Source organism: Branchiostoma lanceolatum, chromosome 1 (assembly GCF_035083965.1).
Source record: "Branchiostoma lanceolatum isolate klBraLanc5 chromosome 1, klBraLanc5.hap2, whole genome shotgun sequence".
Classification (NCBI taxonomy): Eukaryota; Metazoa; Chordata; class Leptocardii; order Amphioxiformes; family Branchiostomatidae; genus Branchiostoma; species Branchiostoma lanceolatum.
In genome coordinates, this window is record NC_089722.1 from 23412910 (window position 1) to 23438168 (window position 25259).

The 25259-nt window shown below is 40.4% G+C and overlaps 3 protein-coding genes across 7 annotated transcripts in view; 1 reads left to right on the forward strand and 2 right to left on the reverse strand.

Moving 5' to 3' along the window:
* Positions 1-946: 946 nt before the first annotated feature.
* On the reverse strand, positions 947-7902 carry LOC136442603 (tetratricopeptide repeat protein 38-like). The gene is made up of 13 exons (XM_066439551.1): positions 7678-7902; positions 7014-7048; positions 6671-6748; positions 6094-6175; positions 5440-5605; positions 4726-4899; positions 4401-4476; positions 4022-4141; positions 3548-3713; positions 3118-3283; positions 2850-3003; positions 2183-2256; positions 947-1763 (listed from the first exon to the last, which is right to left on the reverse strand). Exons 2-13 carry the CDS (start codon positions 7038-7040, stop codon positions 1679-1681), a joined length of 1368 nt encoding a protein of 455 aa, XP_066295648.1. The 5' UTR covers positions 7041-7048; positions 7678-7902; the 3' UTR covers positions 947-1678.
* Positions 7903-8622: 720 nt separating this feature from the next.
* Positions 8623-17317, reverse strand: LOC136442614 (tetratricopeptide repeat protein 38-like). 2 transcript variants are annotated; one of them, XM_066439562.1, is made up of 13 exons: positions 17127-17317; positions 15565-15634; positions 14915-14992; positions 14329-14410; positions 13813-13978; positions 13326-13499; positions 13070-13145; positions 12590-12709; positions 12001-12163; positions 11065-11230; positions 10624-10777; positions 10117-10190; positions 8623-9622 (listed from the first exon to the last, which is right to left on the reverse strand). In XM_066439562.1, the coding sequence occupies exons 2-13, from the start codon at positions 15589-15591 to the stop codon at positions 9538-9540; spliced, it is 1365 nt and encodes a 454-aa protein (XP_066295659.1). In that variant the 5' UTR covers positions 15592-15634; positions 17127-17317; the 3' UTR covers positions 8623-9537. The 2 variants fall into 2 exon arrangements, with proteins under 2 accessions (XP_066295659.1, XP_066295666.1); XM_066439569.1 differs by lacking the exon at positions 17127-17317 and adding an exon at positions 16710-17078.
* A 127-nt stretch (positions 17318-17444) lies between these two features.
* Positions 17445-25259, forward strand: part of LOC136442570 (Na(+)/citrate cotransporter-like) — a 45636-nt gene continuing 37821 nt past the window's right edge. The window contains exons 1-9 of one of the 4 annotated variants that reach the window (XM_066439530.1): positions 17469-17861; positions 19144-19293; positions 19643-19758; positions 20196-20368; positions 22093-22147; positions 22812-22857; positions 23378-23523; positions 23916-24035; positions 24692-24805. In XM_066439530.1, coding sequence (XP_066295627.1) covers positions 17745-17861; positions 19144-19293; positions 19643-19758; positions 20196-20368; positions 22093-22147; positions 22812-22857; positions 23378-23523; positions 23916-24035; positions 24692-24805 — 1037 coding nt within the window. In that variant the 5' untranslated portion in view covers positions 17469-17744. Of the gene's footprint in view, positions 17862-19143; positions 19294-19642; positions 19759-20195; positions 20369-22092; positions 22148-22811; positions 22858-23377; positions 23524-23915; positions 24036-24691; positions 24806-25259 lie in introns of all 4 variants that reach the window. The other 3 variants (XM_066439522.1, XM_066439513.1, XM_066439503.1) reach the window with 3 other exon arrangements.

The following is a 25259-nucleotide window of genomic DNA, read 5'->3' on the forward strand; positions in this document are numbered from 1 at the left end:
ACCATAGCACTGGGTGGAAAGATCAAACCGCGTCTACTTCAATCATTACGTTTAACTTACATGGCGGATTTGTGGTATTAAAACGGGCGTCAAGATGGTTTAGTGTGTGCCAACGCTTCCCTCGGTTGATATTAGGTGATGAGCAATGCAGCCCACCGTGTTGGTAGAAGTAATTGGGTGCTGGTCAGGCGAGTCCATACTGTCACAAGACAGGGGTAGACTCCACCAGGCCTTCCTGCGGGGGTATGGATCGTAGAATTTGGCAAAAAATGGATTATTGGCCAGTAGAAGAAGCTCACGGTAAGATTAATCTCTCACCCGCAGACGCCTGCAGAAAATGAAACCCTATGGTGGCCGAACTCCACTGGCAAATTTCTCCCTTTAGCCGGCTTAGTTAGCCTGGTGGAGACCAGGTAGAATTGCTATACGTATGCTGGTCGCGCTAGACTTAACATTTGCTCTGGTAGTAGCAAAAACACAAATTGTCGGCAGATTACACCTTCGTTTTCAGCAATGTCAAAAAACTACAACGTGTCAGTGACAATCTTAATTTGCTGCTGAAGTTACCAATAGAATCGATAGCAAATAGTTTCCTTTTCAATCAGAGTCCATTGAGCCAATGGTCCTTCTTGCAATTAAAGTTGGCTGTATCAATATCTAAATCAACCCTGTTCCTGTGCGAAATACATTTCATTGTAACAAAATATTATGATGAAAACTATAGTGCAGCAAAGCTCCATCTAAATTGGCAACGACTTTCTGATAAACAATACGAGTGTCGCAATGGTGTAAAGATATTTTCAACTCTTCCTTAAGTCGTAACAAGAATATATGAGTGCCGAATCTTGTCAACATAACAGGAGGCTTACACCTATTACTACAAGCTACAGCTTATGACAAACCATTAACAGCATCACGACAAGAAATATTCCTGGAGAGCGTTCGGTAATCTGGTATCTTGCTTGCCATTTTATGATATGAATAATGCATTCGCCTGTCGTAAGCTTGGTAATGTTACAGTTGGGAGCATTAATTTTGTACATCACATAAGATAAATGGGAAAACATCAAGCACTGATCCCATTCCGTCAACGCCTTCTACCCTTTCATATTGGACGCAGCCATGTGTGGGATAACGTAGAAGTGCGGTCCGGCTATATAAGCCGTAAATATTTCATGCATCAAGTTGTGAAGAGTGTGAGCCAGGTAGTTCTTTTGCATGCTGCATGTCTTTCCCCACTCCTTCCTCCAACTATACAGTGTTCTCGTGTTTGTTCGGCGGCAGTCGCACTTCGGAAAAGGATCTAACGTATGTTTATATAGGTACTAGTCGAAAGGTAGGAGAATATGACGACATACCATCTCGGCAGCATCCCAATGTCCGACTTAGATCATAATTTCTATGTAAATACACCTCGATATTGTTTCATATCAATAACGTGTTGATAGGTCCATCGCAAGAAACTATATACCTTCTTTTGACTTTTTTTCTTCAAAAATGTTGCTCATTACTTCTTAATTTGCTCGGTTAATTCTTAAACATCTCTCCTCATTACATGGTCTTGTATGTAAAATTGATTGAACATGATTTTGTGCCACTACGTTCTTCTGTGAGTGTCTCCAAGCACAATATATGTGAATTGAAACTCATATAGAAGAACTCCCTATCTGGGCTGTTCTTAGACAGGTAGAGCTGCCGCTGCCATGAGCCTGTCAGTCATTGGTGAATTCTCCTTCAGTGCCTTCCTCTCCGCCAATAGGGCCCTGGAACACATATCAAGAAGCCTGCATTATGAACGATACATATCCTACCCGTAGCAAGAGGATGGAAAATGAATATGAGGGCTTACAGAATTGGATAGTGTTAGGTGAACAATATAAAGTCGTCTTTAATCTAATTCTTTCCCCTTAAATTGATCGTTACAATCATGGTGAAATAATTGGCATTTTTGTGAGATCGAGATCCAAACTTTTGGGTTGGATCCGAATATTCTGGCACCAGACGTGGTTCGTCGAGATAATTATCTTGACATACAGGGTAATTTCCGAAAGGATCGAACACAGTAAAGGTATACAGTTAGCTAGAAACCTAGCCTAACTGCTCTAGAGATCAAACGGGAAAGTAGTTGAAGGTAATAAGTGTTATTGATGTACACCTGAGCATGCTTAATGAATAAACAAACCTGGCTAATTGATGGTGTCGTGTCTCAGACGACCTGATGGCAGCGTTGATCAGGAAAAGGTGGAACAAGTCCAGCTAGAAAAAACATAACAGCAAATTAACATATTTGCAACCAAGCACACGAGCATTAAACTCTGACCAACATGACTTTGCTAGTCATCATCATCATCATCATCATCATCGTCATCGTCGTCGTCGTCGTCGTCGTCGTCATCATCATCATCATCATCATCATCTTCATCCTCATCATCATCATCATCATCGGTCCTCCTCTTACGAGGTGCAGCAAGTGAAGTTTGTTCTCCAGAACGTCTTGTCCTTCATTGCAGAAAGGAGTTCCTGTCCTTCCAAATTAGTTTCAGTTTCTATGAGTTTCTTGAATGTTGTGATTGGTCGACCAATCCTTTTGTTTGCGCCCGGGTTCCAAAGCAGAAGCTTTCCCGCTGGTTCTCCACTACGTACAACGTGGCCCGCGAGACTCAGCCGGCACAAGGCAATTGGAGAGACAAACAACGGGATGGCTGAAACAAATCCAAGGGCTGGGACACAAAGTGTAATGAGCATCCCCCTCTACGCTATATCATAGGAAAGTTTACAACATGATGCCACTAATCTGTTTATCGACTTTAACTGCACATTTGATTGTCAATGTCTATCCCAGTTCTCACCTGTGCCTTGCTGCCCCCTATTGAGCCCACCCGGTACCGCACGGGTGCCATGAGTTCCACGGCTCTGGCGTAGTCTCCCTCGTCGTACGCTACAAGAGCTTCACAGATAGGAACTCCCACCTTTTTAGCAACAGCAGGCTGGGTGCCCTCTTCACTGAAAAAACAACAACAATTGTATGAAGTCTTGCTCATCAAGAGCGGCGAAGACCACTGGACGACACAAAGAATACAGACACTGTTTCCTCTCGAACTTATAGTCTATATTTACCTGGCAAAACTTCTGAGGGACTCCATCATCTTCGTGGTGGAATCCTGCTGCTTGGCCCCAAGGCAGGACAGAAGGAGGTGAACGTCCTTGAAGACAGCGACCCGTTCTTCCACGTCAGACTCGCACATTTTGTATGTGTCATCCCACCGGTCTGCTACGTCCACTCCTGCACACAAAAATGAATCGTTCCGAATACATAGATCAGCCCAAACAAATATTGGATGAGTCCCGTTTCGAGTGTATCGTTTGGACAAAATTTTCTTTCTACATGCACTTTCATACGGACACATTTTGAGCTCTATTTTATAGCAACCACATCGCCTTGTAATAATCTTACAGTGACAGATAGGCCACAATCTCTACGTAATGTTTGCAGTCTTTCCGCACTGCCTTAAGTCGTACTTGTTAGCTTCATAAAGACTTTTCACACCTTCCATGTTGAGCCTGAAGAGAAGAGAACTGGTGTCCGTGAAGAAGGCATCTTTCCTGCCCTTATACTGGCTGTCAAAGATGTCAAGAGCTGCAGAGTAGTCCCCTTTCTCCATGTAGTAGAGTGCCCAATGCCAGTAACAATGACCAGCAAACAAGTTACAGCTCTGGATCATGTAATAAAAGTAACGTTTATATCAACGTTAACGATCCTTTCGACGTGTACCGAAGTATTTAGTGCATGAACACCTTGACAAGAACATTATGTTACTATGTACAGCATATACATGGATATGGAATGGCCAACTGTCAGTTGGTTTCTCTGGGAAATACATCATGTTAATTAAACACGGCAACATGAATAGTCGCTCAACTATGTTTGTATTATCAAAGTTATCATCAATATGATGGATTTACATCAAACGACTTAGTTTCTAAGGTTGAAAACATGCTGTGATCTTCTACGTTTACTTACACTCCAGTCTTGTAAGGTGTTTGACAAGAAGCTGATGCCTTCCTCCTGCTTTCCCTCCATCTCCAGCACATGGCACACGGCATGGGTCGCCCAGATGTCCCGCGGATTCAGCTCAAGAGCCTTTCAGCGACAACAACACGGTTTTTGTGTAAGTGCAAGAGAACATTATCAAGCTGTATCTCTTTGATAACGATTGCATCTTAGCTAGCGTACGCCCTGTCAAAACTGGTGGCCTAGATGTATCATCTAAAATTCACAATAGTTAAAGGTGTTTGATTGCCAGAGCTTAAACGGTATTTTTCGTATATCATAACAAGAAGCAATCATCGTAGGCTCACTTGCCGTGGTATATTTATTGTTAAGAGCATTGAAATGTCACCTTTCTTGCTGATTTTTCAGCTTGGCCGTAGAAGTTGGTTTCCACAAGCCCAAATGCATGCATCCCGTGCAGGTACCTGTAGAAGTGAGAACAAGCAAACCATAATGTGTCTTATAAATCTTGTCGTCTACCAAAAGTAAATAGATAGATTAACAAAAACAAAGGCTAGGCTTCTGTGGGTTTTCAACTAGCTGTTGTGGCTAGAACTAGTATATTGCCAGATGTGCTCTCACGTTTGCCCTGGTCAATCAAATATTATGTAGCTTTCGTCCAGAAATAAGGGGATATGTATGTTCACCAAACTAGGAACTAAACACATACTGACCCATACAGAGGCATGCTCGGCTTCCAGGCCCGGAGCACCCTTGCAGCCGAGTCCCTCAGCTGTGCCGAGTATCCAATGTCGTAATAGGAGGCCTGGGACAACTTCAGAGCCAGGATGTCTGTAGGATATTCCACCAGAATGTTCTCCCAGGCATCACATGCGCCAGGTATATCCCTGAGGATGTAACATAGAACACATACAACTCAACTAAGTGTAAGTTTTGTTGAAAATCAATCACAAGAACCTTTTAGAATATACCAAGGGAATGGCAACAGTCAATTAGAAGAAATACAATTCTCTATCCAGGGTGAAAGGGATCCGTAACACACCCGGGCTTCACAGGTACGCTGTTATATTACACTGAACGATCTGTGACACCCAACTTATGCACGTCTACCTGCAAGCGTTGTTTCAAGCTAGCATGAGGATGTCACTACTGTACTTGGTGGCAACAAAGTCCACTTTACGATAGTTATAGGAATATACGAATTTTTGAACACAGTAATCCGACTTTGATAACTCTGGTGTTGAAAGCATTATTATTTCTTGGTCTTTTTTGAGCTGGTATTCGGAACTTAGTAGTTGGTAGGTCTATCAGTTAATACTTCATTTGGTACATCTGGAAATTTCCCTTCTGTCGTCATGCTATTGACTGTGTCGTGACTGTGACATGTTATCGTGAGAAGCTCAGGCTTGCAAGGAAATTGAATGTACCTTTCCGCCAAGAGACGAATGGCCTCCACGTGTTGCTTTTCCCTGGAGGTACAGCTGTCCCCCTGCGCCGATCTCACCAAGTCATCCACAAATTTCCTCAACTTCTCATCCCTTCTGATAGACTTTCCACCAAGTTGGAACCAACTACTGACCACCTTCCCCATGACTGTTTGGAATTGATAAACACAAAAGCTGATCATGAGTTAGCAACATGAATACATAATCATGATGATCTCTTTTGAAGCTCCTATATCTCACTGGAACCGCGGCACGTTGGCGACCTCGCTGCCAGCGGGCGATTTGGCAAAGCACTCAACGAATTCCATCGATAAAACACGAATCTTTTTAAGCTTTGTGTGTTTTGTTGTCTTTTTTGTCATACATGTAACGTTACGATTTGCATGATATTCCAATTATAAAGTCAAGGGTTCGGTTTAGGACGCAGCGACGCCGCCAACGTGCCGCGGGTCCAGTCAGATAGGGGCTTTACTAGTGAGCTTCATCATCAACGGAATGGTTTTCATAATCGTGATTCAAAAAATGTTTTTATCATGAATCGTAATGTCGATCATTTTGCAGAATGATTGATACAGCAAAATTAGAATTTGGACAGAGTCAATGAAATCGAGCAGAGAAAGATTATAAAATATGTACCAAAGTTTGGGTCTGCTTGAATCATCCTCTCCAATGCCCCCATCAGGCCTCCGACACTGTCATCGTCGTACCACCCAATATACTGAAACAGTAAAGAGGCACTCTGCCATCCATTTATGTTACATATTTCTGAGTTAGTCATTTCAGAGCATATATCCTCATTTCTTATATGCTCACGTATTTACTTTTTCCAGCAGGGATTTCTTGTCAAAGGTTGTAATTTGATAGTTTTATCTACTAAAAACTTGAAAATCACGGTCCATGGACCGAGAAATATTTGCACTGGTGTTTGTCTTTTTCAACAATCAGTTTGCCTGAGGTTTGATGAACATATATGTTTAGTAGCTACAATCCGAAGAGCAATTGATAGGTAGTGTGCGGTGGGTCCAGCACTTAACGTTACATATTAAAGGACTCAAAGACAAACATGACAAAGGTCCAACATGTAGCTTGCTGTCTTCTTTACTTTTTCTTAGGAGTACCCTGTTAAGCTGACCCTTCCCACGACCTGGAGGTCAATGGACTAGGTATGTAGGTAGGTAGGTTAAGCTGTATTTTAAATATTTAGTACCAGTACCTGTGTAACCACAGCATCGTACATCTTACAGGCTTCGTTGCTTGTTGTCGAAAGCGGCAGTCCAATCTTCGACCACTCCTGTAACAACAAAATCTTTTGAAAAAGCTGGCCTGAGAATTAGCAGCGGTGTCGAGTTGCAAGAGCAGGGGTTTAGAAACGTGTACTTGTCGGCCACGGTAGTGACTGACGAACTGGAAACCTATACTGTACTAATTCTAATTCTATTCTTTTAAATGACAATGCAGCATACGCTATATAGTCACGATTCCAACATTTTTTGAGTCTAAAAGCAAGCGATGAACAATAGCGATAATTCACATGTAAAATATGAACTTTTCTCTACCTGGCAGTCTCTCCAGTGGCTGTGCATGATGTTGTCTTCATCAGTCAGAAGGCCATGTGGAGAGATAATACATTGTCATTTATCAGTTGGAAATGTCTTATGATTTTTCGATATGTAACGTTAACTGTAAGGTATATCTTTTTAATGAATGAGCAATCTATATCCAGAAATAATGCTTTGGATTTACACATTGTGAAAATTTGCTTTTAGAACTAACGTTAATCATAACAATTGAATTAGATTAGGTCTTCGAACTCTTGTTCATAACTGGTGCGGAACTGGGACACGGTAAACACCGAAAGTGGGCCAAATGTATTTGTGCACTGTGGACAACGTGCCCATTGCAAGTCAACAACACGATGCCCAAAGTATTTGTGAACCTTGATCACTGACTCAGCGTCAAACTTCCATGAAAGCCGCCATCATGACCTTCGAATTCCAGCGTCCACACCGGCCGACTGTACAGCTATTTCACATTCCTGTCTATTCTATTATGTAGTTTGAAACGCTTGGCTGGCATCCGTTGCGAGACGCCCCTGGCAAGCACTTTTATAGTCAACAAGACTGTTATAACGTCACATCTAACAATTGCTAAAGACTGTCATAGACAGTACATCTTTACATCGTTCCAAGGCTGATAACAGCACAGAAATGTTTCACTCACCGGTACAGGTCTCAAGTTAAGGGTTAGCTCTCCAAGCCTCGAGTTAAACTAAGCCACGTGTATGTAAACACCCGACAATGGCCACCACAGGAACAGGTGGCTAGACGGCCTCATTTACATACACGCCCACCGAGGTCAAAATACGAATATGTAAATATTTGACAATGTGCAGCCAATACTTTATTGGTTGTACTGCCAATTTTGAAGGGGAGCAACGATTGGTCTATACAAGTGAAATTTCAAGCATTCGTAAGTTTAGGGGCCAGCCTCTTGTAAAATTATCGAGGAAAACATGTTATCCAACCTGCCTGCAGTATGACGGCAGCCGTTAGGTTAGAGGGAACGACCTCTTGGTCATATACAGAGATATCGTTTCAGACCGTTATTTGTGGGAATGAGTTATTCCCTGCCAGCCATTTTAACTGTGTTCTCAGTTCATATAGAGCTAAGTATACTAGTTAGGTCCCCCATGGCCCAGAACACTACTTGATATCATCTTCCAAGCGGGGACAGTGACAGTTTATATGTTCTTGTTGCATCTGAGCTGTGGTCAGTTACAAAATCTTCCATGCATGCACCATAAAGTCAATTTGATGAACGTTATGGTGCATGCATGGTAAATATTACAAATATCCTGCAAAGCTTTTTTGGATGATTTCTTTCAATATGCTAAAAAGGGCTGGAATCTTTATGTAGGGTAAAGGGCAGACTTATGGCACAACTCAAATAAAACACATCGCTGAAAGATTTGATCCAACGGCGAAAGGATAGCCCTGCATCCTTCTTGTTTTCTTTACTCAGCTCATAGTCAGGGTCTTCAAGTGGATCAATGGGATTTAAACTGCTTGACATGTAGTGTATGTTCCGTTCCATTGTACATGTACGGACATACGCATAAGTTAATAAGAGAGACAAACACACAAAATACAAGTAGTGACTGCAATGCTGAGAGACAAGATTTCATTCAGCTGCAAAAAGGAATGTGTAATATATCATCATCACAATACTTAATATGTTGCTCATATTATGATCATAACACTCTTAAGATAGTGTGGAACAAATGTCTAGTATCTAGTGGCCTGTGTAGTGGCCATGGGCAGTTGTAATTTGTATCTACTGCATTAGTAATTTAGTGAATCTCTACCCATTTTGTCACATACCTATAGACAAGGTAGGATAAAGCAATATTTCCTCAGCTTTATCAAATTTAAAAGTAAACATAAAATTCAGATTAAAGAGCACTGTCTGTTTAAACAAATAGAGATTAAAAACTTACAAATCAGTTCAAAGTGTTATTTCATTGCTTCATTTCCTTCTATTTTTCTATAATTCTGGAACAGAGCTTAGTCATATGCAAGTAAAAGCTAGCGCTCCAGATTGATAATACTAGGAATTTTCAGCTTATCATCAGTGTGTTTTATTGCACTGTCTCTTCACCGAGTGAGTGTCTTCACCAACCAACCAACTAACTAACACACTTTTCTCCAATTTAGTAGCATGCGATATAAGGATATATATAACCTGGAAACCAGTCTACATGTATATCGTCATTAGGCTGGGTGTAATAGGCTGGGTGCTCTATAGGGCAGAAGGCGCTTTCCGTTGCCCAGGTATCGAGGTAGTAGTTTATTTGGCAACGATAGAATAGGATTTCTCAGTTGCACTGTTCTTTGCTTGTCATGTGAATACTCCAAGCATGATTATTCATGAAGCACTATTCTAAAAGCAATTTGCTGCATACAAAATTTGAAGCAGCTAAAGTTACATGTAAAACTGTTCTTTCAGGATTCGAATTTTGTAATGAAAGAACAGCGTAGGCTATACATGTTTTGTTGTCTGTAGATAAGTCCGAAATGATTTTCACAGAGGCAAAGTTGCTGCTGCCATCAGTCGGTCAGTCATTGGAGAGTTGTCCTTCAGTGCCTTCCTCTCCACCAAAAGGGCCCTGAAATACATTTAACATGTAGAATATTCCATAGATACACTTGTTAGTTCATACGCTTACTATATATAAAGCATTTAATCCCTTAACATACAATGTGAGAACAAAAACTGGAAGAAGATAAATCCAACTTAATGTATCAGTTACACTTTTGCACAATCTTTACAGTTTGGACACCTTGGAATTGTTCATTGTAAATACAAATGTATGTATAATATTTGCCACTATTTGCAACTTTGTGTAGGTTTAACAAACTAATACAAAGGATGATAATCAATACCACTATTTAGAATGAATAATTCAAAATTAGTAGAACCTTTGTAGTCTTCTTCACTCCATTGTTTTTTCTTCCTTTAATACATTTCTTAACTTTTAAATAAACACAAAAATTGAAAATGAAATTAAATTTAGATGCCTCTGTTGTAGAAGTTCAGATACTAGGAACAAAAGACAACATAAAGTAAAGTTACAACATTAGCCATGATGAGTTGACTTACCTGGCTAAGTTCTGGTGTTGTTTCTTGGGTGACCTGATGGCAGCATTGATCAGACACAGGTGGAACACATCCAGCTGTATGGCAACACAATTATCCATGATGATGTCTTTTTCTTACAAGAAAACAGAAAGTAACAGACAATCATGCAACTCAGGTCAACTACACATGTAAAATACCTTGTCTCAACAAACACTACACCTTATAGACATTGTTTGGCAATACTGCCAAAAACAGAACTGTTCCTTTTTTTCACAAAAAAATATATATGTATAGACATAAATAAAAGGCCAAAAGGCTTTAAGTGGGAGGGGGATCATTAAATTTCATAGAAAATGATTCAATTCCATTGTACTAGCGAATGTATGTAACCTATATACATGTGTCAATCCTTACATTTTCGAATTGATCTGTCACCTTCATTTGTGCTCCAATTTCCTGTTTGTCTGCTGTAGTTTTCTATGAAAACAATCATGCAACTTCTGATGTTGTCAGTGTGCTTATTCTCACCTGTGCAAGGCTGCCCCCTATGGATCCCACGCGGTACCGCACGGGTGCCATGAGGTCCACAGCTCTGGCGTAGTCTCCCTCGTCGTACGCCACCAGAGCTTCACAGATAGGAACTCCCACTTCCCTAGCAACAACAGACTGACTTCCCTCTTCACTGGAGAAACATAAGATTGTCCATTATAGCATGAAAGAATGGTATTAATCTGCTTTGAATCTGGCCCCATAGCTTGATTGATCTTTAGAAGTGTGCAACTGTAAAACTTTTCAGTCTCCATGCTTCACAAAATGACAGCATTCTGGCCTTCAAAATCATTCAGAATCTCTGTTCCAAGACTGTATAAAAGTGATTGTTATGCTTTACTTACAGTGCATAAACATCTATCAATTTTTTGAGAGGTTCCTTTTGCAATTTCTTTCTCTTCTTCTTTACCAATCATTCACCTGACAAAATTTCTGAGGGAGTCCATCATCTCCTTGGTGGAGTCTTGTTGCTTGGCCCCAAGGCAGGACAGAAGGACGTGAAGATCCCTGAAGACGGTGATCCGTTCGTCCAGGAAAGGCTTGCACATATCGTAGGTGTCATCCCACCTGTCGGACACATCCACACCTACGTGTGTTCACAGAATACACAAATTTGTCAGATGGAATATAGAAAGTTTATTGCAAATTCCTGCCCGTAGGCTAATTGCAAGTACATGTACATGTAACACGGAGTGGATGGACAGAAAATGACGAACGATGTAACATATGACTACTCTAGTCTTAGCTACTGACACTAAGTTCTAACTTATTGGGTTCGGCTTCTTTTTCCGAGACAGTGGAAGACGAATGATCCCACTTTTTCTGTTATACATGTATGTGGATTTTTAAGACATATAAGACATACCTCCACTCCTGAGGTGTCTTCTGGTCACCTATGATAGTTAAAAACAAACACTACTCCACATATTCTGATAACCTTTTTATCAGACTAAGCACACATTAGCAACTGCTGGTACTCAAGTTTTCTTGCAGGTTCCCTATTAATGAAATTTATCTGAAAGGACTTTTGGTACTAGTACCAGTGTTTTACAGTAGAAATACACATTAAATCTTAATTGACACAACAAAAGTACAGCGACTTTCATAAGGTCTACTGAAATGAGCACATGTCAAAAATGGTTGCAGTCTGACTTATCTTGCAAATCAGAACGTAAATGTATGTGTCCAACAATATCAATGCTATTGTAAGAAGCACAAGTTAATCTGGAAGCCATAATTCCAAAGATATTGCCGCCTTCCCCATTCAATATATTACATGCACAAAAATGTACATGTATAACCAAAACAGTAAAAACAGCCTTCTCAAACAAACAGTGCCTTAAACAAGCGTCACACCTTCCATATTGAGTCTGAAGAGCAGTGAGGTGGGGTCTGCATAGTAGAGATCTCTTCTGCCCCTGTACTGACTGTCATAGATGTCCAGCGCTGCGGAGTATTCTCCTCTCTCCATGTGGTACAGAGCCCAGTGCCAGTAGCAATGGCTAGTAAGGTGGTGTTTCTGTGAGTTACAATCAATCAATCAACAAATCAACCAACCGACCAACCAAGCAACCAACCAACCAATCTATAAATACTGAAATGCTTGATCACCTTAAGTGCATATCAATAAAAATTCAATTTTCAATATTGTTTGAATTTTAAAAAAGAGTATCATTGACATTTAACCCATCAAACAGAAGGGACATTGACCGTCTGACAAGTCTGCTAGCTCTGAATTACATTTTTGACAGTACTCTGCACGGTATTCTTTCCATTATCGCATGATCTTTTGCGATCGGTTGACGGTAACAGGTCAATGAGCCCAATTCAAAACGGCAACGACTCTCTGGCAATTTTGAGATTCAGTGACTTTCTAGATCTGGTGATCAACAAGTTTGACCGGAGCTCATTGACTGTGTGTCAAAGGCTTTACAACCATACTTACATTCCAATCATTCAAGCTGTTGGACAAGAATGTGATGCCTTCCTTCTGCCTCCCCTCCATCTCCATCACATGGCAGAGGGCATGTCTTCCCCAAATATCCCGAGGATTCAGCTCAAGGGCCTTCCAACAACAAGGACATTCTCTTTGTAAAAGCTTCAAAAATAGTGTCAACATTGTTCTAACATTGAGTTATTGTCACTTCTATACCATACCATCATTTAAAGATAAAGTTAAGAACTTATCTACTAACATAATTCCACCAGAGTGTATACAAATACAATTCTGTCACCCTGAAAAGATACATCCAAACAGATCTCCAACCCAACATCCCCCAGTATAATGCACTCCTGTATATCTAAACTGTGCATACCTGGGGGTGCTGCACTAGAGATCTCTCAAACCCACTGTTTTCAAAGTGGCGGATTTATGTAACCCAACGGATTAATGTTAATGGTCAGTTACAGTCAACACTTTCCTCACCTTTCGGCCAGCTTGTTCTGCCTTTCTGTAGTAGTTGGTTTGTACCATACCAAATGCCTCCATTCCATGCAAGTAGCTACATGTAAGAGGAAACATAATGTTAACAGACAAAACACAAATACATGTACATGCATAAAAAAATCATATGGCACTTGTCAATGAGTAAAAAATAATAATTACAGCATCCTAAATTACGAACCCTTTATTGATGAATATCATCTCGAGTGTAATGGCCCAATGACTAAAGCATACGCACCCATACAGAGGCATAGTAGGTTTCCATGAAGGGATCACCCTTAACACTGAGTCTCTCATCTGTACCCGCTCTCCAAGAGCAAAGTAAGACATCTGGGCAAACTTCACAGCCAGCATGTCTGTGGGGTTGTCTAGCAGAATGTTCTCCCATATTCCACAGGCACCCTGCATGTCCCTACAGATTAAAGACAGCAACGGCAATCAAACTCCATTGAAGATAAAACTAAGGTATTTTGATTGCTTGTAGTGCATATGTACCTGGTCAACCAACTTTATTCTGGATTCAAACAACTTTCCCTTCTACACACCACACAAAATTGCAGATTCCACTTAAATAGTTGAATATAGCAGTTGTCTACGAATTACATAGAATTAAAATGGTTTCATGCATTATGGAAGATGACATGACTGTTAATGAGTTAAGAAAATAATCTGAGTTATATGAGGTCAGGCAACATTATCAACTAATTGGACAAGAAAATGGATACTTTTCTGCCCATAGCTGTATGGCGTCCACATGTTGTTTTTCTCGCGAGGTCAGGTTGTTACTTTGTGCAGATTGGACCAACCCCTCCACGTATTGCTTCAGTTTTTCATCTGTATTGGTTGACTTCCCACCCAGCTGAAACCAGGCACCAATCACCTTCCCCATGACTGTAAATCATGTATCAAAAATTAACAAACATATGCCTTTCTTATTTCTTATTGAAACAAATCATGTGAGACAATGCTTTTACCACATTTCATGAGGCCGTAATATCACTTTCGTTATCATTCATAGTGGGAAAAGTCACTAAGTGCAGGGCTATTCTTGTCTAACTTCAATAAGTAGTCTCTTTGCTTCATATAGAATACTAACAGTTGCTTCTAGCTTCTACTTTGCACCATGAAAAATGAGGGAATGCAAAATGAAGAAAAATACATCACAGTTATGAATATCAGGAAGAACAACAATTAAAAGCATATTACTACATTTCATTAGTACTTTTATCATCATATCATACCAAAGTCTGGGTCTGCTTGCATCATTTTCCCCATTGAACCTTCCATGCCTCCAACACTGTCTTCCTCATACCACCCCACGTACTGTAACACAACAAGCAGACGTGCAGGGATCTCCCCAGAAATATATAGCAGGATGGGGGGAGGGTGCCGGGCACAGGATACGTGTCGCGAGGGGGGAGGTCTGGAGGGGGCGCACAACTCTCAAAAGGAGAGCGGATGTTACCTTTTTCAGACATAATGGAAGTTATTTTCTGCAACTTCAGCTTTACACCTGAAATTTCTAGTTTTGAGCAAAATTACAGGCTTTGCTGGGTAAAAATTGGAAAAAATACCCTAAATTTGAAAATCAACAGGATGGAGCTGGGATTAGAACAGGATGGAGGAGCGCCACTGTACCATTCTTTGGGGAGATCCCTGACGTGGTGTCAGCTTGAGTGAATTGTAGGACATTTTAACAACAGCCTGTATAGCAAATGTAATGAAAGTCATTCAGGGTATAACAGGTGGGAGTTTACCAACTTGATACATTACAACTTTAACTAAATGGAAGGATGGGTGGTTATATGATGTTGAAACTAATCTTACCTGCGTAACTACAGCATCGTACATCTTACAGGCTTCATTGCTTGTTGTTGACAGAGGCAGTCCAATCTTGGACCACTCCTAGAAAATAGGAACAATTAAACAAAACATTAAATGAATTTGTTCAGAAACATAATGAAGTTGTTCTTTTGTCATGTCAAATTCTGTGATACAATAAAAGTGAATAACTAACACATTGAAATTCACTGGGGATTTCAAAATTTGTAAAAAGTCAAAGAAACAATTAAGGTATTGCTGAAGGGTCAGGCTGAGGAATTTTAGGATGTTTTTGAAAAAACCCTTTCTTAAGCTTTATAAACCTTCCTCAACCTTGATTCTTTTTCAGGTAGTACCTTATGGCAAGGTGATAATTTATGCAAATTAGTATGATGTCATGATTTATAAGGCCACACGCCTTTTTTTAGAAAAAAACGCTCTCCTTGGCATGTGCTTCGATGTTTATCAATATAACTTTGCAGGAATGTACATGATAGTAATACTTAAAGAATGACGCGTGTCAACAAGCTTATTTTGAAATATCGATTTTTGGCGAACCTTTTTTGTTACACTAAAATGTCATTAATGATTTATGACAGGACTCAAATACTATTACCATTAGTATTGAATACAGTATCAATGTAGACAAAAAGTACCTGACAATCTCTCCAATGGCTGTGCATGATGTTGTTGTCACTTCACTTCCACCAAGAAAGCACCGTAGTTCTGTGAAACATTCCTAACATTATTTTACAGGCCAAGACTGTTGACAGGATGTTATACTCCTGTCAACAAGAATATTCTTTTACTATTGACAGGATGTTCCTGTCAATAAGATTTTTGGGATTATTGACAGGATGTCCATGATCCCGCCAGCCCTAACCCCACCGGTAACTCCTTACAGTGTATTGGTCTTGAAAGATGGTGCAAAAAAAGACTAATCAATTATTGAATGAATGTAAAAAAAAAAGAAAAGGAAAGACATGACCCTACAGAGACTAAAACTTTGGTCTTCTGTCTGATTATCAAGCATACATGCTACCAAGTGAGCCATCATCAGGCGACAAAACAATCCAGTCTAGGTTCAATATACTGTAATTCTTGATTTGTTAACTGTAACTTAATTTTAGCTGATTTAACTGTCACTAGTCAACAGCTAAAATTTCATAATCGCAAATATTTGATCACTAATATTTGAGACAGTGATGTTTGTTCCCATCGTTAAAATTAAGTGCCGTGACCTACTCCATTTCCCCCAACCGCTAAATTTTCCTGCACTAGTAGTTCCCTCTTGCAAGGTGCAATTTGTAGAAAATATTTCCAGAACGCAGGTAAGAAATGTTAGATAAGACTTTCCAGGGTAAAAAAAGTTATGAATCGGTGCTTAACCTGTTGGCATGATTTATGAATCATTATTATAGTAATGTATATTAAAGAAGATCTAACTTTATATGATATTCTTACCAGTTTTTAACTAACTTATAGTTTTTGATGAGCCCCTCCCCCTAGCTGTTTTCTGCCTTGGACATTATATAAAATGGCTTGGTGGTGCACACCTGTTTGTCCAAGGAGGTTATGCTTGGCATGGTTTGTCAGGTCAAAAGTTCAACCAACAATAGCCATCAACCATGAGTAGAGTAGAGTATCAAGTCAACTAAACTCAAAACCACCAAAGGACCCACAGAGACAGTGGGACCTCGAGGACCTCTCTAATCCGAAATGGGAACAGAAAAGGCCGCAAAAGGGTGAAAAAACAAACCACCAATTCCTTGACCAATCGGAGAACAAAAATCCCACGAACCTTTCAGCCGAAGGCTGTGAAGGGAAGAGGAGGTCACGTGGTATAGTGCCCGGGTGTATTGTATTTGTTTGTAATACTGTGAAGAACTGCTACCTTGCGGTTTCAAGGGAAACACCATTGTATTTCGGAGGGAAGCGACGTATAACCAACCTATTTGTCAGGTCACAAGTTCAACCAACAATAGCCATCAAACATGACGTCTCGGAATGGTCAACATACCTCGCATTACTCCTGCTTACGGCTGCATACGTTACATGTAGTAGCTGCGTGCCATGGCATACTCGGGGGCTCAGGGGCCATGACATAAAACTATAAATACTAGAACCAGTCTAAGAACTAAATTTTGCTAACGTATTGGCATAAGTTCGCAACGTTGATGTTGACTACATACTAAATAATTGGCTGTGGCGGACATACCTTCAAATTCGTGCTTGAATGTCTTGCTACAACGTTACTAGCTGATCAAAGGGATGTAATTAAGTTGCTATACTTAACATCAAAGACAAATTCGCCTAGAAATGGTAGCAGTGATGTCCAGGGTTCAGCTATTTAGCCAACAATCAGTCAACCATATGTTTCGGCAGGTCAAAGTTCAAAGCAAGTTATGTCTAACGCAGGGGTTTTGAAAATATTGTATCTTTCACTTATAGCTCAAAACAAAGGGTTAAGAACTGACTGATAATTCGCACATTGGATATCTTACCGGCATAAATTTTGTTTCGGTACTCTGATGTCGGTATTGGATATGTGTATGAAAATAATCAAGAGACCGCGATACCGCAAACCTCCTTTGGTAGCCTCATGTAAAGGTTGTTGTGATTTTCATTTGGCCCCAAAAGACGCGTCGACGAAAATCAATCAACACTGGAAGAACTTTTCAGCAGGTGGTCGCCAACCAAAACGTGTTGTTTGACCTTCCTTAACTCTGTAACATAGTTCTTGAAGTAGTGACATTGGCCGTGTTAACACAAAACAGCGGATCGCCCCAAATTTCTCAAGTTGAAGTCTCGAAACTTTGAAGACGCCTCCAGCAAGATGGCGCCGAGGATCGTCAGGGAGTTGTTGTCCTTTTGGAAGTCTCTCGTCTTCCTCCTCACTCCTCTTCTTTTGTGTCCACTCCCGATCTACTTCGCCTACACAGAATACAGCAAGGTAAGGTGTCTTCTGGCGTGTTTTCTCCAACAAGTTCTCTGTTTTTCTGTGTGTGAGCTCGGACCGGAACCCTGACCGGACACTGACCCCCCACTGCGACGGACAGAGCTGAGTTCTGAAAACAAGAGTAGAGTAGAGTAGAGTAGAATTTTCGGTCAGGTAGGACTGTTCCAGTTTAGACCGCTAACAAACAAATTTTATTAGATAAAGATCTTTTACTTAACTCTATTTTACTTCCATCGAGAAGATAGTTCTTAGTTTTCTTCGTCACATGAATAGGTTTATACTGGATAGTTTGGATCTGAATTTCTGGTCTGTTTTTGTTTGGTTTGATAATTTACTATCTCTCGCTCGTGTGAAACATTACTAGTAGACAGACGCCTGAGCGCCAGCTAACATGTGGCAAAACAATCCCATCTGGGGTCATCTTCAAATCATGTATTCCTCAATGTGGCTCTGCATTTTTACACAATTATACCAGTATAAAAGTATACATATCCCAAGCTGCCACTAAGGTACCGTCACTAAAACTATATAACTTAACGTTGAAGATACAACGTATGACAACCTCGACACTTTTGAGAGTTCGTAGAGCACAAACCTCCTTGAAATGATAAAATTAATTTAAAAAATGAAATTGTAAATTTTGGTGAAGTTTTGTTGAAACTGGAATTCAAAAGTTTGACCTCTACCTGATGTTCATCTGTACCTAACTTGCAAATGTCATGTTTATGAAATCAACATCATCCATCCTAAATGCAATAATAGTATTTCCTCAGTAATGATGCAGATAAGGCCTTCGTTTGCACAACTTCTATGTAATGTTTGGCATTGCATATTGCATATGTTTGAAATTCCTATCACAGAATATAATGGATTTATAAAGTTTCCTCATTAAGTATACTATGCAAATTGGGTATTAATTTGCATGATTTCTTGAGGTATCCAATTTGCATAATTTGTTAAACCACTTGTTCCTTGTCCCAAAAGCTATGAAAATGATGAAAATAGAGGCAGACAGCTGTCCTAGCTGTTAGTGTTATCAGATTGACCTTACATTTAGGTCCTTATCCCACTAGGCTAGCCTTAGCACAGCAGATTTACCCAGACTAGGCTAGCCTGACTGACTAGCCAATGATAGCAACAGATTGTGTAACACAGGCTACATAAAATTCAGGAAGTGGGTGTCGGACTATAATGCTACAGCACCTAAAAATACTGCTAGGGGTTCCAAAATTGCCATGTTTCGCCAATGAGAAAACAATGTTTAATGTTCCTTTAGATGGCAGCCTGTGCCTATGCTGTGATCATCATGGCAGTGTACTGGACCACAGAAGTTCTGCCTTTAGCTGTCACAGCTCTTCTTCCCATCGTTCTGTTTCCCATGCTGGGGGTCCAGTCATCGAAGGACGTCTGTATCAACTACTTAAAGGTATGCATGTAAAGCCTGAGTCCAACCTTGTAAGCTTTGGTCTGCTCACAACATTGCTACCCTACCGGCTAACAAGGCTGGACTCCAAGCTAACATATGTATTTTATATAAATTATAATATTAGCTACTGTACTATAAATACTTTACAGAAAAATTCAAATTTTCAGTTTGACTTCAGCCATCATCAGGTAAAATGACCCATTTATTTCCAACTTGTGACTTTGGACTAAGTTCTTGCTAGCAGCCCAAATGATTATGATAATGTGACCTTACAGTCACATGAATTTAGCAATCTCAGTTTCTATAACTTATAAGCTATATAATAACATTGCAATTTGCATAACCACAGGACAACAATTTCCTGTTTGTTGGAGGGCTGCTGGTTGCTGTGGCGATAGAACGGTGGAACCTCCACAAGAGGATAGCACTGAGGGTCCTGCTGACTGTTGGTTCTGAGCCAAGATGGTAGGTTCCACTGATTACATACTAAGAAACTCCCCTGCTATTGGGTATTTGAACTCAAATAACAGCTGGATCACTGGATGGTTATCATCAAACCTTTAACTTGCTTTTGATTTATCTGAATTTGTATAATATTATGTAATATCAGTCTTATTTGTGGGAGGAGCTGATATTTAAGATACGGTAACTATTTCATCATATACACATGAAATTTTGAAAATGTTGGTTGTGAATTTCCCATGTTCAGCAAACCAGTACATGATGTTTCAGTTTTGTTACTTTGCCTCTTGTCCAAGGGTTGTCCTACCCGGGGCTTGAACCCGGGCCTTCTGGTCCAAGTAATTTGAACCAGATGTGGCTAGTAACAGCGCAGACCACTACACCATAGGGACACCCCAGTTGCTAATATGTAGAAATCCTTATGGTTTTTTTTATCCCAGGTTGATGTTAGGAATGATGTCAGCCACAGCGTTCCTGTCCATGTGGATCAGCAACACAGCAACAACCGCCATGATGGTGCCCATTGCACAGGCCATCCTCTCGGAACTGCTGAAAGAGAAAGGAATGGACAACCCAGAAGAGAAAAACATTCTGACTCCTGATGAGAAAGCAGGTGTGGTAGATACATGTGGTTAGCCTGGGTGCCATTCGATTACTACCAAGGCTCCTACACTGGCTGCTCTGACAAATTTCAGTGCAGCGAGTGTAGGAGCCCCAGTAGTAATCGAATGGCACCCAGGCTAGCTGGCTGTAAGAAAAGTAATATTTCAATATTGTTGTGCATCAAAATTAATTATGAGTGAAGGATTTAAAGGCTGGAACTGTTCACCTCTATATGTATGTACTGTATGTGCCCATTGTGTATATGCATAAAAGACATACTGTAAAGATAGCTTAAGTAGCCCAAAAGAAAATGTTGTTAAGTCTTAAATGCTGTGACTGAAACAAACCTACCACTTTAACAAGAGGGGCCATTAAAACTTTGAACAAAGCAGATCCACGCCGGGCGCGAAAATCGTAGTATGCTAGCCAGAGAAGGTCCAGTCAGCCAGAGAGGGTTCATCAGCCCGGCAGGGATCTGCCCTAAGACGGACCTGAACAAGGTTATTAACCGGCACGAGGAGGGGCAACCTTTTGAGGAAGGTGCCTCTACTCCTCCTCGTGCCTGCTTAACTCCAACATGAAAATTGGCAGGGATTATCGTTTTACAACCCCGAATCTGGGACGAACCCGGCCGGCCGCGCCATTTCACAGCAGGAGTGTTTCCCCTCAGATACAATAGTGCGGGAACACACCGCATCACAACGCATCAAAGCAAAGGTATCGACATACAGACTTTTCCGTTAGACAAATTTGCACCATTAGTTTCTAGCCTAATGTTAAACCATAATTGATTAAAATGTCGTTTTATTTATGTGAATGCTTGGTGTGTCTTTTTTTTTAACCACAACTTGGTATCTGTTTTTGGCCATTCTTTCACGCTTGGATGCGGTGCAAAACCACGCCGAAACACCGCCATCTTTCAGTGTCTTTGTATCTTTTTGAGAGTCAGATTCTCGCGTCTATATTCAGTTCAGTAAAACCCGAGTCTTGTCGTTTGTCAAGTCTTGAGTTATGGCAGAAGCCATGGCGTCGTCCGGTGGATCGAGAAGTCTCTACATAACGTCCTTACTTGGTCGCTGATTAGCGCTCGTAACGGTGAGACGATCGAAACAAGTTTTGTTTCACGGCCGACACAGCGGAATGCAATTTGGTAGCACAGGGATTTCCCCTTGCCCGTCGCAATCCCAACAAATTCACCTTTACTCTCCAGACATGCTAGAATGGCATCAAGTTGAGCCTCCATAATTTCAAACTCCCAGATAGCACAGAAATTACGGCGGACTCTTTCCGTCCACCAGCGCTTGCTTGCTTCCATTGTTATCTGGAATTCAAACCTGCCGGGTAACTGTGAGACAGCGCGCAGCTGACCCATGACGGGCGCCGGGCTTCGAACGCCGGCACAATTCGCACCTTCTTTCTAAGCGCAGTTTGACTGCGGGGAGATTAGGTAACAATTGCGTGTTAATAACCTTGTTCAGGTCCGTCTTAGGGCAGATCCCTGCCGGGCTGATGAACCCTCTCTGGCTGACTGGACCTTCTCTGGCTAGCATACTACGATTTTCGCGCCCGGCGTGGATCTGCTTGGAGATTAGGGCATAACAGGGATTTGGTTTGAGGAACTAAAATGAACTGACTTAATTGTTATTTGTTCATACCAAAGAGATTTTTACCTCTTTGTTCATGCCATACATTTCTATAACTTAAGTAATACCTGAACATGTCTTTTGTTAACAGGGAAGTTTGAGAATGAAGAGGACATCAAACTCAAGGAGATAAAAATGGAGGAAGGGTGAGTGAAGTTTAGAAAATCTAAGCAGGAGACAATAAGGTATTGATATAGACTAAAATCCACCAGATGCCTTTTACTTATTGTATAGTACCCCTACAAAACAAAGTCAAGGGATGATCAGTTTCTGGTTATCCTATGACTGTCTGTCCTAAATTCTGTATAGAGCCTGTGAATAGAAAGGGGGAGAGTTCAGAAATCAAAACTGGCAGTTTGATTATATCCTATATACTGAAGAGGGCCAGGACAAGGATAGATATAGCGGTCACTATATAGGTAGGTCTTGTTTTAATCATGTTTAGTATGTGGCTAATGTTTATAAATATTTTATGGACTAACTGTGTGCTAGGTTGGAAAAGTACTACTTGTTGATTCTTGATAATTCCTTTGTTTTTGTTGTTAAATGTTAAACTGGTGTTGTGTCGAGCATAAAACATGCTGGCACTTGTTTATTTGTTGTCCTCTGCTGCTACATAGATATGTTTTCAACCATTTCTGACAAAATTCTGAAACAAAAATTGATGTAAAGTGCACCCAATCACAGTTTAGCCCAATCATGATTTGTTATTTTAGTCCCTGCACAGTTGCAGTGTTTGATTCTTGTTTTGCATCTGATTTGATTTATTGGAACAGTTTGTTTGTATTCTGTTGTTTTTTTGTTGTGTAGTGACCATGACTTTGTTGAAGATGACACGACAGTACCTGAAGACCAGGTAATGCACTCAAATGTCAACAGAACTTAGTCTCTACACAACCTTAATGTTCACTCATCTTCTGTTCTGTTCTGTTCTGTTCAAAGAAAGCAGAGGTCTAAAAATTGAATCAACATGTATGTATGTGGTAGTCATCCACCAGTTTTAGATGTTGCATGCAAAATTCATGGGGATCTAATTAGCATTCTATGGTATTAACATGTACTAACTTCTCTTCATGATTTTCCAAGGAATTATTGCTTCATCAGTTACAAGTAAGTCTGTGAAATTACTTTAACTGTTGGTAGAGACTTTTTGTCCAGGCTCTAGGAGTCTAGAATAAAGAAGAATGAATGCATCTGCTCAAATATACAAATGAATATCTAATTGCAACTTGTTTCTATGCCAGGAAATTACCTGTAACTAAATAAGTGCCTCTAGATCGTCTTTAAAAAAAGATCTAAGATTTCCATCAAAAACATATTGATTTATAATCATATAATTCCATAATCCCATATGCAAACTGTTGTTCTTCAAACAGGTGCCGACACTTGGCAGCTCGGTAGATAAGGGGGACAAGATGGGCAAGGGTCTGCTGTTGTGTATTTGTTACGCTGCCAACATCGGAGGGACTGCCACCCTGACTGGTACTGGCCCCAACTTGGTCATCACTCAAGCTGTGGACACGTGAGTGATGATTTTACAGTTTAGAATTCACCCTTTATTTTGCTGTCAGCTTTTGTTGTACCAACCTAAGGTTAAGGCCCTGTCACATTCATCATATGATACATGTAGGTTTACAACAACAAATTAAGGACATCCTTGGTAAAGCTGTTAATGTGTTTTACAAAACTCTTGACGGAAAAGTTTGCTATAGATCCATATCAATGATCAGTTCTGTAACAGACTACAAGGAAAAAGAATTGTGCAGCTAATATGACGGTTCACATTTAGTAGGAGCCACTGTCCAAGTAAACTTCAGTACTCCAGTAAAACTTCTACCTCAGAATTATTATCTACAGTATGTAACAGCTGCTGTTAACAGCACAATGTTTTCAAATTGACTGTCTTCTTTCCAGACTGTTCCCCGATGGTCCAGGCATTGACTTTGTGACCTGGTTCTCCTTTGGCTTCCCTGCCATGCTGCTGGCTCTTCTCTTGGCCTGGATCTGGCTACAGTGCATGTTTCTGGACTGCAGGTACATGACCAAACAGTCTTATGTAGTTACTGTAGTAGTTTCCATTACTTTAATTCTTGTCTCTTTCACTGTAACTTTATGTTACCTGTTTCCACGGTCACCTCTGTGCCGTGAACTTATCATCACAGTGAAAACCTGTTGTAATCATATTTGATTCCTTCACACATCTGTTCTGTAAATCACTTGGCACCGCCGTGAAGTTAAAGTTCAGTGAACATGTCCATTTTCCTTACACCGTGAAGATAAAGTGAATTACAGTATTTGATTATACTGCTGCTGGGGTCCCTGCCACAGGGGTGGGCAGCAGTTGGTTAGTCTTCACACTAAGCTTCTAAGCAGCTCTGTCCAGGGCGTTCACGCTGGTTAGGCCGCACATCTTATAACTCTGCCAAAATGGAGAAGATTGTGTCTTCGGTTTTTGTGTCTTTGAGTCTAAATCATGCACTCAGATCTAGAACAGTATGTAACTAAAGAAAGTTTGAATTGGTTTTCATTTTTTTAATGCAGGACAGTCGCTAGTTCTTAGGAAAGAAAAAAGAAAAGTAGATTTTGGGGTCCCTTGCAATTTTCTTTTGAACTGTAGTTATTTGCACCTTTCTGATTGATATTGTTGTTACTATTTGAATGTGCATGGTGAACATCTACTCTTACTACAGGTGCCTGCTGGGATGTATTAAGCAGAGAGGGTGCAAGGGAAGATGTAAACGAGACCGGGACAACGCTGCCTATAAGGTCATCAGGAGACAGTATGACGAGCTGGGACCCTTATCGTTAGTATAGGAAAGGCTTTGAATACACTTTCTGAATAACATACTATTACCGGTAGCAACTAATGGTAATTCACTTTTTAATCTCAGCTGAAGTGACATCATATTGCATGTTTTTTATGCATTGTTTCAGTTGCTACATTCTTAGTGTTGTTAAACTTAAGGTAACTTTTTGCCTGAAACCAAATTTCTAGTTCTGTCAGTCCTGTTGATAGACATTTGCTGAAAACTGGTTAATACTAATATTAGGCGTACACATGTATCATATGATTCATATCACACTATTGGAGAAAGGTAAAGTAGCTGGGCATATCATACTTTAAAGATGAGCGTTTATGTGCTGTGACAATTTGCATAGTTGCTGAATCTTAACCTTGGTTCTGTCATCTAGAAACTGGCAGCACAACTTTAAGATAGGCCCGTAGTAAAGAAGAAAAGAGTAGAAAAATAGAAAAGA

What these genes read in the sequence shown, in the direction of transcription:
- LOC136442603 (XM_066439551.1), bottom strand. Translation starts at nt 7,040, where the DNA reads ATGCACAGCCACTGGAGAGACTGCCAG. An exon ending in CTTCAGGCTCAACATGGAAG is followed by an intron (nt 3,284 to 3,547) that starts GTGTGAAAAGTC and finishes TTTTGTGTGCAG; the next exon opens with GAGTGGACGTAGCAGACCGG. An exon ending in CGACACCATCAATTAGCCAG is followed by an intron (nt 1,764 to 2,182) that starts GTTTGTTTATTC and finishes TATGTGTTCCAG; the next exon opens with GGCCCTATTGGCGGAGAGGA.
- LOC136442614 (XM_066439562.1), bottom strand. Translation starts at nt 15,591, where the DNA reads ATGCACAGCCATTGGAGAGATTGTCAG. An exon ending in ACAGCTTGAATGATTGGAAT is followed by an intron (nt 12,164 to 12,589) that starts GTAAGTATGGTT and finishes TGTAACTCACAG; the next exon opens with AAACACCACCTTACTAGCCA. An exon ending in CAACACCAGAACTTAGCCAG is followed by an intron (nt 9,623 to 10,116) that starts GTAAGTCAACTC and finishes AATGTATTTCAG; the next exon opens with GGCCCTTTTGGTGGAGAGGA.